Here is an 18,257-nt window from a genome sequence, read left to right on the forward strand (position 1 = left end):
TGTTAAATGTACAATGTGTGTTTGTTTATAAGGTCAAATCATCTAAGTCGCATTTCGCCCACTGCCGTTGATTAGATTAACTGGAAATTCAGTATGGATTGAATCACAATGCAGTTAAGTACAGTAAGCAAATACTAGTATTTTTACTATAAGTGACATAAAATCGACACGTCGCGCGAGCAGAGCGGTGGCGCACAGTGCGCATTTTGCATCAGCCGCCGTGGCGCGAGCTCCGTGAGGAAGGGCTACCCTTTAGCCCGAAACATGTGGAGCTAAACTCAACTTAAAACGTGAGTTGTCCGAATTTATATCACAATTGAGTGAGCCTCACGGTAATCTAAATACTAGAAGTTTCTAGTCTAGTACCCTACGAGTATTAGTTTGGTAACTTTGATAATTTCGCTGCTGACAGTACATATCTTGACCCAGAAATTGAGAATCTTAATAGGTAGTTCTCGGTAGTTCAATGTCGGACTCGATTTATGGCACTTCAAGCATCCTAAGAGTGCTACGACAATTCCGTAGTAGTGCTACGCAGCCGTAGCAGGTCTACGAGATTTCTGTAGATGCTTCTTAGAATACTTATCCTACTAAAATATTCCTTATAAACGCGCGTTTGCTACTTAATGGTGTAATAAATTAGCTGGACGTATTTGGTATAAAAATAGAGTATTTTTTGACGCAAATAACGCGTAATTACCTTTAACGCGCATTAACGCGCTTCAAATGAAACTGAGTCCTTTTTGTATTAAATTATTGAGCATTTTGCGTAAATGCATGTTCACAAAATGCGTCTTAAAACATGCTGTGTTTCCTAAACTATGGTAGTTAACATAAGATTGAAATCTTTCCCTTGGACATGAAAATTAACCAGTTGTATATATATGTATGTAGCACGGGTAATTTTTGTGTCACAACGAAATTTTTTCCAGCCGGTGAACTATCATTTAAATTAGTTTAACAGTCAGAATCTGAATGAACGAAAATACACATGCCTGTAAATCAAATCAGTAGCTTGCATATTAGATAATCGCATGTAGAAGTAACCGGCATACAGTGAATACATTTGCAAGTTAAACTTGCATGCAATTGGCGTCTTTCTTTCCGCTACTGGCATGCCTGTAGCTGTCGCCTGCGTTCACTCATGCTGATTTCGCAGCCCCCGTGACCCCTCCTTTATTGAATGCTAGTAAATCAAACTGCTTGCGATCTACTTGCTTGCCAGATACAGGCATGCCAGTTAGTGTATACACAATACAATAGCTGGCACGTACAAGGAGCTGTTACGCAAGTGTGCCAGCTAAAGGCGTGCGTATTTCCGGCTATAATTACCTGACAAAGTTTCAGAATCAGAGTTGTGGCGGTCAAAAGGATAGACTTTCATCCAGCAGTAAGACACTATAATAGCCTATTTAAAAAAATACAGTGGTCACCCTCAACTTAATTGCTGAATATATTTCAGTTTTATTTTTAAAAAAATTTGAAACTGGAATTCTGCCACTGGCCACCTTGTTTAACCAAATATTTCATATGAGCATAGGTTTGGAATCATATTTTCCTTATGTTCCGTTTCTTATATTGCAGCAAAGAATCTTCTATGCGTAAACCCTGACATGTCATGTTAAGGCTTTTCTGAACATAAATATGAGTTACGGTCACATTTTCCTGTTAAGGTCGCTGGAGGATAATGCGGACCGTTAAATTAAAAATACGTATTGTGGGACGTTACTTTTTGATGTATAATGGTACATTGAAATTGTGTTGGCCTTTGTGGGAACTGGGGTGCAATAATAGGATATTGTTGAAACAAATTCTTGGTCAGCGATTGGAAACGATACTTTGTAATGGAATTGATGACTAACATTACAACTTCATGTTATTAGTCATCAATTCCATTACAGAACCAAGTTGATTTAAATTAAAAATATTTAAGGGTCAAAACAGCGTGATACTTTTGCTGAAAAAGGTAACACACATAAAAAACTGCATTACTAAAGCATCCATCCTTTCCATCAGGCGTGATTGTAACGCAAGTACGTATAAAAAACTGTCAAATTATGAACCTCATCCCTTTTTTGCAGTCAGTTAAAAATGTATTGTACCATTGAAGATAAATTATGTGCCAAGTCCAATCACTTAATAGCATTTAAAAAACGTGGCTATAAATAAATATAAATTGTTAATTGCTTCATTCGTAAAAGCATTTAAATATGAGTATTGTTCGTGCAATTCTTAAGCTTTATTCTACTTTAAACAGTTTAAAGATACTTGAAGTGCTCTTGTGTCTATTTCTGAAAAGTTCTGCTTCTACTTTGTAATCATCTTCACTTGTTCTTAATAATTTCTTAAGACTTGAAAGTCTTTCATTTTAAAATGCATAATATTATAGTCAAAATACCACAAACGGGACTTATCACGCTATTATTACACAAGTAATATTTACCTCGACGTTTCGACAACATTACAGTTGCCGTGGTCACGAGTAGACTGAAGTGTGGGGTCTCAAGTCTGCCTAGCAGCGCGAGTTCTTCGAACTACCCGCACTTGATCACTAATAGTGCCGGCACTCGTATCACGAACTACCCGCACTTGGTCACTTTTATTAGTCACCCTATCACACCGACACACAACACTAACAACGTCCGATCGTCCCTCCGAACATTCATCCCGACGCCGACACTTATTAATAACAGGATTCCACGAAGATGAAAGCTTATACCCATCGTCCCGGTTGAAATTCTTATGCTTTTTTATTTCAACCGCTTCACGTACCAACGCCGCTTCACGTTCGAAGAACTCGCGCTGCTAGGCAGACTTGACACCCCACACTTCAGTCTACTCGTGACCACGGCAACTGTAACGTTGCTGAAACGTCGAGGTAAATATTACTTGTTTTGTTTGTGGTATTTTGACTATGAGTGAGAATCACGAAAGTTTAAAACGTTATATGCATAATATTAATTTAAATAAGTGCTAGTTAGACGTTTTTAGGGTTCCGTAGCCAAAATGGCAAAAATGGAACCCTTATAGTTTCGCCATGTCTGTCTGTCTGTCCGTCCGCGGCTTTACTTAGGGACTATCAGCTAGAAAGGTGTAATTTTTCACGAATATATTATGTAACTATGCCGACAAAATGGTACAAAAAAATTTTTTTTTTTACCGTACAGTGGATTATTAAAATATCTACCGGATACTCTGGGCTAATAATAGAGCTTGAAAATAATCAAAATTGAACTATTTTATCGATTTTAATAATAATAACTTAGTGTAATTTTAAAATTTTCATCTTTATTATTTTTAAACTGCGTGTACACCTGTAAAGGTAGGGTTAAGTGAAACTAAGTTTAAAAATATGCAACTGCAATCAAAAACCTTAACTCATACGCAATAAATTTTCATTTTCATCAGAAAAATATTACTTCATTTTTTCGTATTGGCTATGTGACCCTATTTCGGCCGTTTCCGACACGACCTTGGCCGGTTTTTAAGTATTCTGACGGTGTTCAATTTAAAGGATTCGTAGAACTTCAAAGTTAATACACTGGACGAATAAGGCAAGGATAAACAAGTTCTGACGATCTTACACCTTCTGGACAGCTTTTTTTCCTCATATAATTTAAAAAATGTTAAAAACATGTAACATTAAAATCGCTCATGTAATAGTGATTTTTTATTGATTATTACAAAAAACTAGTGTTTACTCGCGGCTTCGCACACGTAAATCATTAGATCCAGCAGCTGAATCGATATTTCGGGATTTTTAAAAATTCCCGTGGGAATTCCCTAAAATTAAATCGTGGTTTTCTTTGACGTTACATTAAAAACAATCATGTCCAATTTCATGACCAAGCCCAGCGGTTGTTATTTTTCCTATCCCGTGGGAATATCGGAATAAAAAGTAACCTATGTTTTATTCTAGATGTCCAGTTAACTACATACCAAATTTCGTCCAAATCCGTCCAGCCGTTTCAGCGTGAAGGAGTAACAAACATACTAACTCACTCGCTCACTCACTCACAAACTTTCGCATTTATAATATAAGTAGGATAGGATAAAGTATCTACCTATGTTACTCTATGTTATATTTTTTTTACGCTTTTTGGTGTAAATAATCTAAGATACAATAGTTTAATATCAACTGCTCGTCACCTTTTACGAAATATTGCTTTTTCCGATGCAGAGACGTTAATTATTGAGGAGTCCTGGTGCTTCACCACCCGTTTTACCATATGCATTACGAAGAGCATAAATTGCTTAGCAGCCATGTCAAAGTAATTAAAATTCAACCCGTGAAAATACTAGTTGTTGAGTAGTAACTCCGATGGTCAACTGTGGTCGTCATCATTAGTTACAACTTCTCAAAATGATGATTTACAATAGCAAATGCACGAGTTACTACTAAATATATCCAGTTTACTATATGTAGGTGTCCCTACAACATTTCAAAAATTCCCTCAATTTCCTTAAGATCCAATCATCAGATTCTGATTTCGTGTGTATGGGACCTAATTGAAGACATTCGAATTGAAGACGAACGAAAAAACATTTTTCTAATCTGTTCATAAATGACGGAGTTCTGAGGTAACATACATAAAAAAAATATACAACCGAATTGATAACGTCCTCCTTTTTTTGAATTCGGTTAAAAATATTCAAAAAAATTAAATATTCCTTGATATACTCCATGTGAAATGTGAAATAGACAGAAGATGCTCACAGAAAAGATTTTATTTCTTTATTTTTTTTCAAGCATTTCTGTGTAAAAATAATATTGACTTAACTTGTTTTAACAAATAAAAATAGTACTTATGAATTAGACGTAGCTGTGTTTCTGGATATCATTTTAACATTTATAAAATTCCTAATTCTATGAACAATTTATCCTTTATTTATTTAAACAGCTAAAAACACAATATTTATACACATAAACACAAAAAGTCCATTTTGCCATTATTCTTATTATTAATTTGTTTTTTATAAAGTACGCGAAGACTCCACGAGGTTAAAACTTTACAATAAATAAAGAATCGTAAAATCATCTATTATAAAATATTCCAAATAAATTTATGAATCACTTTGCATATTTTTTAATCCACGACCGCAAAGCCCTTAGATATAAAACGAGGTGATCCCCAAAATTGCTTTTTAATTGCGTTTTGTATTGCTTTCCTTACCAATTACGAAGTTTGTTAAACTGAAATAGCAGTTCCTAATAAAATGCAATCAAATTCTTAAAACTTCTACCTCTGCGTAAAACAATCTGTAAACATAAAAGTTGAAAAAAAAACGTCCGTTAAATTTTACGTTATCACTTGTGACTAAAGTAACAAAACTTTCAAAGTCACAACAAAATTTTCATTTTTTATGAGTATTACGTATTCAAATTGTGTGAATGACAAAATGTTCTCTAGGCCATTGGAGTTTTTTTTGTGTAAGTATAACAGAACCTATAAGTAAGTAGCATTTTAATAGGTACAGTTGTTTCATTTCATTAAGTAATTGATTGGATTCATTTGTTCTTTGCAAATGTCATCAATGAACTACTGTTTTTAGGGTTCCGTAGCCAAAATAGCATAAGCAGAACCCTTATTTTTATTTTATTTATTATTTATTTATTTGCCAATAAAAAATCACAGCATAACAGTAAAACCAATGCACTGTAAAATTCAAATTATGCTTACAATAAAAAACATTAAAAACAAAAAAAAGTTATTTAGGGATTTTTATCCTTGCTTCTCTAAAGCGACGGAAGACCACGCCCTCTGGCCAGAAATCGAAGTGCAGGAACATCTGCTGGTGCTTAGCCGGCACTTGGAGTCTAAAAGAGCGAAAATTGTTGGCTCCATTAGACTCGAGCTCGGTTTTCTAACTAACTTTATACCTGATGTAATGTAACGGTAATGTAAAATATGTACCAACCATATTTTTTAACTTTGACACTCATATTCTCGGTAATTGAAATTATATTTTGTGGTGCATTCTCATGGGAACAGGCCAACAATGTTCAATAAATTCAACACCTCTTATAATAATTGAGTGCCAAATGTCAAATTATCGAAAGGCCAATAATCACCTCCCTTGATAGTTGGGCAAAGTGTGTAGGCTGAAGTATATTAAAGAAGGGTTAAAGCAACAGAGACACATCTATTTTATCCTGATCTAACTTATAAAATACAATTACTTTTTATGGTACTTTTGCAAATAATAATGATGGGCAATGCCAATGTGGCAGGCAAAAGAGCAGTAGGTCATAGGAAGAAATTGTGCTTACGGCATATCAGGGAATGGACGGGAATTATTTAAAAGCGCCGCAGAGTTTTTCTGACTGGCAAAAGACTGTCAGATATGCGGAGCTGACTGCCAACCTTCACTAGTTGGAGAGGCACTTGAAGAGAGAGAGAGATAGTACACCACAAATAGTAAGTGATACAGAAAACAGGTACATCATCATCATCAACCTATAGCAGTCCACTGCTGGATACGTAGTCCTCTTCCTTCCATGGAAACGCGAGTTGGGCCTGAGTTAGTGGAAATGGAATACCTTCTTCTGTCTTACTCTTTGCTTCTTTGGCAATATAGTGGGGGATTGGAGTTGGGCCTGAGTTAGAAAGAAAGTTCAACTAGTTTAACTGGGTTTAGTTCTTTAGTTAACACCAGATGCTTGTGACGAGGTCGATTATTGCGTCGTTGTAATTCACTTGTGGTGGCCTTGAAAAATTGGCTACTTACCTACACATTATTGCAAACAGCCATTCGATAATAAGTGATTTTGTATTTAGTAACAAAATGGAGAAATAGTCTGAATAAATAAATAAATGTTATCCGTCAGATCTCTTATTATTATTCAACAAATTTTATTCTTGTGTTACCATAGAACCGTATCATAATAAATAATTTATTTATTATAACAATGCGAATGACAAAAAATGACACGATAACAAAGAGTAAGGCGGCTCACAAATTAAATCAGCGAAAATAATTATTGCACGAAAAAGTGATATTTTCATAGCAATTAATTTGGAACTTTTATTTACTTAGAGTCAAATGTCAAAACGGCTAAACGATGTTTTTTTTTTGTTTTTTATTCGACTGGATGGCAAACGAGCAAGTGGGTCTCCTGATGGTAAGAGATCACCACCGCCCATAGACACCTGCAACACCAGGGGGATTGCAGATGCGTTGCAAACCTAAAGGCCTAAGATGGGATACCTCAAGTGCCACTTATTTCACCGGCTGTCTTACTCTCCACGCCGAAACACAACAGTGCAAGCACTGCTGCTTCACGGCAGGATAGGCGAGCAAGATGGTGGTAGCAATCCGGGCGGACCTTGCACAAGGTCCTACCACCTGTGTTTACACCAAACATCGTTGCTATGCCAATCCGTTTAATTTCAATTCCAAATATTCAACTATCTTAAAGTTGTAGTCATTCAAATCACAGTACAAAAAAGGAGCAGTATACCGTCTTCATACAAACGGCCGGAACGCGAGTTACATATACCTACGCTCCACGAGTTCTCAGCATACCTCGGCAACCATCAGTCGCGGGTGCTCCGCGGTTACGTACGAACTTACGCGCATTTATTACGTACTACCTTAATATAGGATAAGATATAATTAGGATATAGGTTAAGGTATACCGTAGGCGACAGGCTAGCAACCTGTCACTATTGTACCGTTTTTGTCAAACTTAAAACCTAAAATTAAAAGGCGCAAATACTTTTCCGTAGCTAATTTGTAGGTAACAAATATACGTAGTGATGAAGCCAAATAAAACCGTTTAAAACATAATAATGTTTTGTGGTTTATTAAAAAAACGTGAAATACATTTTTGTTAAACACTACTTAGTCCATCTTTAAATCTCTCCTAATCCTTTCCTTACTTTAAATTTCATATGACATTATCAAATCAAAGACGTACTGAGGAATAACAGATGGTAGAGTAGGCAGCCCTATCGCGCGTTTGTGTACCCAGCCGGCGTAGGTTATTATATCAAGGACCCCGTCGGGACGGATTACTGCTCCTTTTTTATACTGTGTTCAAACGTTATCTTAGGTTAATTTCAAATACAGCGACACCTTTCGGTTTATAAAGTAGCTATCATCCAAAACAATGGGTGTATTGGGCTTGAATTATGACAACGCTATAAATAAGAACTATCCCGGTAAAATACGATGGAAAAGCATTAAAATGCACTACACCTGTAACTTACTTGTGATAGAAGTAGAATCCAAAGTGGTGAGATAGCTAGTGTATCGTATCACATTATTCGCCCTTTGCATGTCAATGTTGCCAGCATTGCGACAAAAATCAAAAAATAGCGCAGCTGCCGACACGTGAGTCCTCGCAATCGTAGTGCAAGATCCCAATGCGTTTTGTACGTGGTTTTTAATTTAATAGTTTCTGTCTTTTCAACGGGGTTTTCTTTATACATGGCGTTAATTGTAAGTACTATAATTTAACTCGAATTAAGGCTGCTGATTACAAATAGGATACAAGTGGAAAGACATGTAAATTTGAAAATTAAATAAAAATAAGTTAAATGAAAAAGACAAGCACCAGGCCTTTAATTCAAAATATGCACGAGAGATCTTAATTTTAATTTCTTTCTATTTTTGGATCAATTAGGTTTATATTTTTACAAGCAGTAATCGAAAGTTCATTGTTTTAAATCCACTTTCAGTAATTTAATAGAATCTCAACTTTAGAAAGCTTTAAAGATATTGCATTAACTAAGCATCGACGACAGTAAAAATGTTACTATAGGTTTATCAATAAACATAGATATATTTAAAACATATTTACCTCTTACTAAGTGGAATCAAATACGACCTTCTTACGCGAACATTAACGAACACGAACGAACATTAACTTCATAACAAATCAAACCCTTACGATGTACCTATCGTAGACAATGAATTTTGTTGTACAAAACGTGATTAAAGAAATAAAGTTTCTTTAAAATCATGTGGCTGGATCATGGTCTATATGAACCATGTAAAAGGTGATTGGCGAGCATACATATTGGATTTTTGATGACACACTTTTTGACTTACTGTGTCCTGAAAAATTTAATAACAGAACGGAAAAGTTACATATATGGTGTCATTTCATTTGTTTTTACTTTTCCTTCCTAGATTTCTATTCTTATTTTGATAGACACTAATTAATTTAAAAAAAACATAGTGAGAAAATTACATAATATAAATAAGTACTCATAGAAATGAATAAAAAATCATTAAAACAGTACCTTTTAATAAAACAAAAACTTCGAATTCTTTGAGTTCTTTGTATTATAATATGTGGTTTTACCTGCGAATTCGCCTGCCAAGAATTTGATTATGGGAACTATGATCTGGGATAAAAACCAACTATCTTACGAGTATGTCCTTTTCAGAAGCTCAAGCTATAATATTATCATTCAAATTAGTTCAGCAGTGTAAACTTGAAGAGGTAACAGACAGAATTAATTTCACATGTATAAAAAATAGTACGGATTTTATGCATTTAACATCTGACATTTGTTATTACATCACAACACAACAACAACTTTTAATTTACTTTCTTAGTAATTTTCAATTTGTTTAGTAAAGTCAAGTTCATGTTACTCAATATAACTAAAAATTAAATTGTTTCAAATACTCTCTTAGTGAAATAAAAAGTAATTTAATAGCGAAAAAGCTATCAGAAGGATTATTTTTATTTTTATTGTGGTTTCGGTTCCATTTGTCCCGGAGAAAAGCAAAATTTTTCAAAAATTAAGATATTTTGGCTTCGACTTTCATGACCTTGATGTTTGTACATTTATTTATCTATTAGAACAACTTCGAAGGGACGTTTCTAGAAATGACTTAGGGTTCATTTATAAAAACAATCTGTTTGTAAATAGGAAATATTTCTCTATCAATTAGGAAACCGTACTCATCAATGCATTGATCTAAGTATTTAATTTTGTATTTAAGGCGCGAGTTTAAATTCGTGAGCTTTAAATTATAAAATTAATTCTAGTTTAATTAAGTAAAGTTCAGATCGAATGGTTTAATTAAAGACAAACATGAAAGCTGATGAGTAGCTCTACTGCGTATTCTACATTCACAAGGATGGTTTCTCGCTTAGAATTGAGTGAAGTAGCGGATAATTAAATTCGTCCCGTTTTTCAATATCAAAATCTTTTGTAAAATTTTCCCAAATACAAAAAAATTAAGAATTAGCACGAAATATTATTAAAGTAAAAAATATTCTACGTACCTATAAAGAAACTCGCTCCGTTATAACAACTTTTGTTTGTTACAAAACGTAAATGAAAATTATGAGAATTTAGCAAAATCCCGTAACTTCAATTCGGCTGCCAAATAATGGTTTGCGCGAGAGAAACCGCAGTTCAAGTCTTATATTAAACTATGTGTCGGGAAACTCTACCTTAACTGAGTGGAGCCCTACATGTAAGTACGTGCCGTTTTATGACTTTTTTACATTTAAATTATTACTTTGGCTGCTGGGCTTGGGAGCTGGGCCGTATGCTACGGGACAGGGGTTGCGACCCCCGCTCCTGGTTCAGCAGGTGGCGCTAGCCATACAGCGGGGAAATGCGGCTGGCATTATGGGCACCTTTGAGCCGGGTACGACGCGGAATGGTGGTTTTTAGGTTGTAGTTTAGGTTGATTTTATTTTGTTTATTTTAATTGTATTGTAGTGATTTTATTAATAAATTAAATATTGTGTTCTTTGGCTGTCAACTTTTCTAAGTCGTACTTAGTTGTACTTAAACAGTCAGTGCACGTTCATAATTAAGCAGCTAGAGCTATCTCAGGCTGGGTTAGTTCAACACTGAGGCTGGAGTCACGTACGTTGTACAGTCATAAAAGTGTCGTAAGGCATTACATTCTCCGAACAAGGTGACACCGAGATTTAGATAAGACTTTAGTCATAAACTGCGGCTTTTGAAGGGTTATTAATGACACCCAGGCTTTAGCACTGCCAAATTTGTTAAATTAGGTAAAGGACAAACCAAAATATTTCAATGGAGGACACAAACATTATGTAATAAAAAACGAACGTTTTATTCTTAAAATAAAATAAATTACGATACAAAATACCACAAACGCGACTTATCACGCTAAAACACACGAGTAATATTTTTCTCGACGTTTCAACCACATTACAGTTGTATTGTATTACAGTGGCCGTGGTCACGAGTAGACTGAAGTGTAGGGTCTCAAGTCTGCCTGCTGCGCGAGTCCTTCGAACTACCCGCACATGATCTTAAAAAGTACCGGCACTCGTATCTCGAACTACCCGCACTTGGTCATTTTTATTTGTCATCCCATCACACCGACACACAACACTAACAACGTCCGATCGTCCCCTGAACATTCATCCCGACGCCGACACTTATTTATATCAGGCTTCAATGAAGACGAAAGTTTATCCATCGTCCCGGTTGAAATTTTTGCGCTTTCTTATTGCAACCGCTTCACGTCCCATTCTTGAGTAGAAATGACGTTCCGTGCAGATGATTTTGGGATTGTGAAGCTCAATCCAGCGGTTTGGTCCCGACTCTATAAATATTCGGCTATGGCTGACTTATTCACTTGGCGATGTTTAACAGCTGCAATATGTTCCTTGACCCTCTCAGCTATTGCTCGTGTGATAGCTCTTGACCACGGCCACTGTGATGTGGTTGAAACGTCGAGGTAAATATTACTCGTGTGTTTTAGTGTGATAAGTCCCATTTGTGGAATTTTGACTATGAGTGGAAATCACGAATTTCACGAAATTATACATTACGATATATTTACTAGCTTTTGCCCGCGGCTCCGCCCGCGTGGTATTCGGTTATCGCGCGCAGTTCTCTCGAGAACTGTGCATTTTTCCATGATAAAAAGTAGCCTATGTCACTCTCGGGCCCATAAACTATCTCTATGCCAAAAATCACGTCGAAACGTCGCTCCGTTACGCCCTGAAAGACGGACAAACACACAAACACACTTTCGCATTTATAATATTAGTATGGATGACCACTTATTAAAATAAGGGGTTTATGAAAAAACACTATTTTGTTCTTATTCTTTTGATCTTGAAATATTTTGACACGTTATCACGTCAACAATTGGTATATACGTAGTTATTTCTCCTCTTACAGCAACACAGCTGACATTAAGTGCTTAACTTGTGGATTTTCAAATAGCAATCGTGAGTGAGTTTCGCGTACCCAAGTGCTGAGAACGATCGTATAACTCCACCAGCGTGTTAGAGCAAAGTGGATATCGTATTATAGGGTTAAGTATTAGTTATAGCTTATCGCTTTGGCTTTTTGTTACAACTTGATTAAATTGTATGTTTCAAATGCTATTTATTTTTACTAGCGAACCTTTATCGACGGAATCTAAGATTTTTAAAACGATTTTGACTTAGGCTGTGATAGATGGCACCACACGTCACTATCGGTATATGCAAGTGATTAATGTTTTCAGATGGGTTGGTTAGGGGCAACGTGCTGCAGAAGGTTTTCGTTCGGCTTGTAAAGCCATGACATGCGGGTTCGAATCCCGATCGGCACACAATCAAAACAAAATATCTTGGTTTTAAGCCACTGGATTTTTTTCATCTAATAATAGATATCTACATTTAAAATATTTTCACGATTCATAAAACAGTGCTAGGTACGCAACGAGTGACAGCTTATCGAGAAAGCACTTGGCAAGAAGCCAGGTTCAATTATTAACGACTGAAGTTATTAATTACGAATTTTGAAAGGTCAGACAAGCCCGATTCAGTTGCTGTTACAAACAGCTGTTGTCTAGGTGCTCAAAAATATCTAAAGACGCACGCGATTTAGAATACGGCCGTGTTCAGTCAGATATTCAAGAGCTCTAAGGTATATATTATTTTTGATGACGATTGTTTAAAATGAGTGAAATGCTACGAAGTTATTGGAAGGGAAGTTGTTTCATTTATGTTGTGATTGTTTGAATAAAAACTGTATTTAGTTATTCGGGTGCATTGAATGCATCCAGAGTTGTCCGTGCAATGAAACCCACATTTCCGAGAGAGAGTGGCCGGATGTGGCTCTAGATAGGGAGATGTGGAGGTCAAGAAGGGAGACCATTTCCCAGAAGCGGCACACGTAATAATAGGCTACAAAAGTTATAACCATCATATTTTTCTGTTATAATATCGTAAATTAATATTATAATTTCAGTAAAAGTGGTTTGCTGAACCGCATGAAACGAATTAAGATAACATTAACTCATTAACTTAATGGGTTACAGGTGCATTTAATGCATTTGTTGATTTGGCATGCGGATTTAATGAATTTATGAACAAACATTAACAATCATTTAATTAAACCTAACGTGACATGTGAATAATGGCATAATTTAACCTAATTAATTTCATGAAAACCAGCCAGATACAAAAAGTACAACCAAAGAAATGTTATTACAAGTTTATATGTACCTAAATACGAAAAGACTTTTTTCCCAACCAACTCGTATTGTACCGCATTTGACATTATTTCTTGGGACGCTTTTGGTAATACATTGTAGTTTTAGAATCCATATGTAGGATTTTTTAAATTTTTTACGGAATAATAGAGAGTTAGCCATTTTTTATATCAAGGTCGCTACATCATCTGGTTAGATGCGACCGTCTGTTTGTTTTTCACAGACTGTAAAATCTCAAAGACTGTAAAACACAGCTGAAATTTATATATAATAATTACTAACTTTTACTGAAGCTATATAACAGCAAATAACAAAAATATTCAATTCAATTTCTAACTCACATTTGGTAGACTTATTTTTTATTTTTTGATAAGTAAGGAGCCGCAAAATGAAAGTAACTAGTTGCTGATTACACTAGCTTAATACATAACGCGACTGTCATTTTCGACAATATTTCGTTACTAAGATAACTCGCTATAACCGTTTGACGTTACAAAGGTAATCACTTTTAGCAAACTAAAAGCCTAACAAAACGCCTCAAATGTCAGGGAGCACTGACAGCTCCTATAAATAATGCTGCTTGTAAACCCAAAACTAACCTGACGGCCTTCATTATTCAGAGTCAGTTGTAATAGAGAGAACACGACTCTACAGAAGGCTTCCCTTGTCCCTTAGAGGCTGCGAATTTGTGATATTAATTTCTACCTGGCCGATCGAGCTTTGCTTAGGCTAAAACTCTAAAACATGCGTTTTTCCAGAGATAAGACCGCAAATAATTTATCAAAATTGTGAGAGTTGCTCGTTTGAAGGTGCTAGTTTAGTACTAGATGTTGCCCGCGACTCCGTCCGCGTAGTATTCGTTTATCGCTATGCCTCGGGAAATATGCAATTTTCCAGGATAAAAACTATCTTATGTCTTTCCCCGGGATTTAAACTATCTGCATACCAAATGTCATGTAAATCGGTTCAGCGGTTTACACGTCATTGAGTAACAAACTTCCAAGTATAATAATATAAAGTAGGAAGTAGAATTATCATTTTGAAAAGGCTAGGTTGGTGCAATTTAGCTTAGCTGTTTTTTTTTTAATTCCCGCTAGGATAGTTTTTATCTCGGAAAATTGCATTGTTCGAGCAAGGTAGAAGTGAACAAATTCTATGCAAAAGGAGTCACAGGCAACCACTAACTAAATAGCTAACTAAATTTGTCATTTTTCTTTGGTTACTTCCTTCCATTGTTAACCCAGATGGCAAAATAAACAAAAACGTGTAAAAATAAAAAGTAAATAAATATTTTTAGTGTCTTACGAGTATCTCTAAGCCTATTTTTTATTCTTCTGAGGCAAAACTTCAGACGCAAGCTAATGATAAATAATATAATTAGTTTATTTTATTGTTTATTTATCGATTTATATATCCCTTTCTCTTGCTCCTAGAAACTTTAAGTTTGCATAGAAGGTTGAGGTTCTCTCAATTTGTGCCAAAGTAGGGAAGTAGAAAATTTGCAAGTACCTACGCCAGAAGAACTTAATATTTAAGTACGTATTAAATTCATATACCAATACCTTCACATTATGTCACTAATGTTTAATAACTGTGCAAACTGGGGTCGCTATTTGCTAATTTAATTGGATTTGGTTAATTAATATCCACTTGACGTACATATTTAATGCAAATACTCTTATGTATTAATCAGAAGATGATAGAATTATTGCACGTGCATTAAAATTAATTGTAGGCTTTTTTTATTTAATAGCACAATTAATATTTAACTGTGTAGTAAAACGATAAAAACACTATACAGCGTGTATTTTTGATACTACCTCAATCTGTAACTAGACAAAAATTTAAGTGCTGTGAACCGATATCAAAACAAATTTTTAATTTAGAATTAACTACCAGAGCGTAATTAATTTTTGAAACATTTTCGAGCAGCAATGTAATGCGTACAATAATTTGATACGAGAGAGAAGCGTTCTGTGACAGCTGTCACGTCAACAAGTGCGACGTTTTGAACAAAAACAAAGTAGTATCACGTAGTGATACATTGCGTGCTAATTAATTTTGTAAGGACTAATAAGTAAGGAGGAATAAGTCTAATTTTTTTACTAAAACATAATAAAATGTGATAATTAGGGCCTTCACTAACTACCCTTAAAGTTTGAGGTAGTATCAAAAATACACGCTGTATAAAACGTTTTGTTCTAACTGTATAATACGCCAACAAAAATAAAAAATATTATATAGTTACATAATAATATTCAGATAATATTACAAGACATTTCTTAGAAACTTGACCAAACACATTGTCACTTATGACAAAATCACGCTTAGAAAGTGTCGCAAGTTGTCTCAATTTGAATTTTACACGTGAACAAAATTTTCGTTTTTTTTTTCATACACATAAACATAAACATTCGCCGCCCATACCACCAATACAATTGAGGCTATAGGACTAGCAAAAAACGGCACACGTCTATTTACTACAAATACACTTTATTTATGGAAGACTAGGATTTTTGTAAGTAACTGGAGTCTGCTGTCACTGTGTTTATTACGATCGAACTCCAAAAGGTCTTGTTAACCGTTCACAATCTGTTTATGGAAAGGTAGGATTAGCAGTTGCTGAACTTAAAGGCACCAGGTTGGATGGGCATCAAATTATATAATGAAGTTTGCACTAATTTCGAAGTGACTTGGTGCCTTTAAGTCTTAGACAAAGCTGAGGATATAACAGTTAGTTTAAATCTAAATATTGACGGATCTCTGACTCAACCACGTCCATGAAATAAAAATAGTAAATAAATAAATATAATGGGGACAATTGACACCAATTGACGTACATAGTTCCAAACTACGCAAAGCTTGTCATATGGGTACTTAGGCAACGGATGAACATACTTATGTATGGATAAAGACTAGAACAAATATTCGTATTATTTATAAAAATATGTGGCACGACCGGGCATCGAACCGGGGACTGAGCTTCGTAGTCAGATTTTCTAACCCCTTGGCTATCCGGTCGTCAACTTTTAAGAAATTTGAATATATATTTTTCAAGTACACCAGTCATCCTTTTTCATTACAAACGTACTTAGGTAGTTATTGGAATATTTGTTACTTCCTAATTGATTATGTTAGTTATTAAATAAATGTTTCTTTTTCTTATTCTTAAGTAGATATTCCTATTTCATAACATTTCGCGAGGTTGAGTAATCAGAGACCCGTCGATATCTAATACTTTTTAACCAGCAATTCTCGTAAAAATATGATTTAAACGGCACTAAAAGTGTCGATTGAATTTTCTATGTAGGGGTATTGGAAGCAAACAAACGATCTAGTTTGGAACAACTCTGAAAATACGCGTATTTTCAAGTTTTCGATCTCGCACTCGAACACCCAGGTCTTTCTTATTCCTTCTTATAACTGTCATTATCCATTGGTGTACTTAGCTCCTTCAAATCTCTCCATTTTTCTCTGTTCTCGGCATTGTGAGTCCAGTTTCTGCCCGCTATATCGACGATATCATCTTTCCACCGCATTTGTGTTTTTTCCACACTTGCGTGTTGTGGGACTTTCTGGTCCCATGGCGTCCTATCTCGTATTCATTTGCACCACGAGCTATACTTTCAGCCCGTTCCCATTTGAGTCTTGCCACTCTTAGGCCAATGTCAGTGTCTTTATTCTGCTTCTTGAGCCACTTGTTCGTTTATTGGTCTCTTGGACTGAAACCTACTAACTTTCTCTCCAATGCTCTTTGTGCCACCATCGATTCTTAAGGTACTAGTTTTAATAAATCTTTAGAGATATTTTTATAATGTAAATTGCAAAGTTTGTTTGGCGTTTGGTGCACGCTTAAATTACCTAGCCCAATTTGAATAAAATTTAATAGATACTTGAAGTCCGTAAAGGAAAGGACAAAGGGCAATTCTTATCGCAGCAAAATACAAAAGTTCCAGCGACATGGCGATAAAAGAATTATTTGCAGTCGAAGTCGTAAGCAAAAGCTAGTAGTAGGTACGAGTGATACGTTTATTTTGCGAAATCTTCCGACCCAAATACAGTTTAACTTTCTCAGCTCTACTCAGCTACTAGTTAAGTTTCTAGGAAGGTACCAAAAATTTTGTCGTCACATTTCTCTGTAATAATTCCGTGAGATTTCCGTTCAAACTTTCGAATCTGCTAAGTTAGCGAAATAGGTTAGCAAGGAAGCTTGAGACTTAAGTAGTGCGGGGTAAGCTTAATTTTCTTTGACGCTGTGCTGGAGATAATTGAGTACATTATGTGCCTGGCGTGCCGGGGAATAATAGCTACTGCTATATTATAACAAAGTTGTTATGTTGGTTTTGTGAACACACTGGGATTTCTTATTGTCACTGTTTAAGTAATAAAAATAACTAAATACTACTTATACTTCCAACAATAGTACCTAATGAATGATGAATGAATTGCGGAGAGATAAGAATATAATTTTTGCCTGGATTTTGCATAGACACTAATACAAATTTATACAGCAAAATATTCCTTTCTGTGTTTCTTACATTTCTGAATGTATAGATAGTTTTCAGGAGCTTATATTTAAGTTACGACGTTAAACTAACGTAACAAATAACAAACCCTGTGAACAAACCCGACCAAAATGACCTAATTGAAATTAATCGTATGCCATATGTAACTACATATTTGATGATAATTATTCGGTACTGCTTTAGTCGTATTAACCCACGGATTTTATATCAATTGAATAATTTGGGCGTTTTGCGTTTGAATCTACGACGACGTAATAGATGTGTAATGATGATGTGTAGTGTGAA

General features: G+C 35.2%; 2 protein-coding genes and 1 long non-coding RNA gene across 4 annotated transcripts in view; 1 reads left to right on the forward strand and 2 right to left on the reverse strand.

The window, feature by feature from the left end:
* Positions 1-18,257, reverse strand: part of LOC141434776 (uncharacterized) — a 249,464-nt gene that overhangs the window by 61,391 nt on the left and 169,816 nt on the right. The gene's annotated exons all lie outside the window — the stretch shown is intronic.
* Positions 1-18,257, forward strand: part of LOC141434773 (zwei Ig domain protein zig-8-like) — a 450,603-nt gene that overhangs the window by 1,056 nt on the left and 431,290 nt on the right. The gene's annotated exons all lie outside the window — the stretch shown is intronic.
* Positions 6,459-18,257, reverse strand: part of LOC141434899 (uncharacterized) — a 147,080-nt gene continuing 135,281 nt past the window's right edge. The window contains exon 14 of the mRNA XM_074097388.1: positions 6,459-6,598. Coding sequence (XP_073953489.1) covers positions 6,459-6,598 — 140 coding nt within the window. The remainder of the gene's footprint in view (positions 6,599-18,257) is intronic.

The sequence above is a fragment of the Choristoneura fumiferana genome, chromosome 14, assembly GCF_025370935.1.
Source record: "Choristoneura fumiferana chromosome 14, NRCan_CFum_1, whole genome shotgun sequence".
NCBI lineage: Eukaryota > Metazoa > Arthropoda > Insecta > Lepidoptera > Tortricidae > Choristoneura > Choristoneura fumiferana.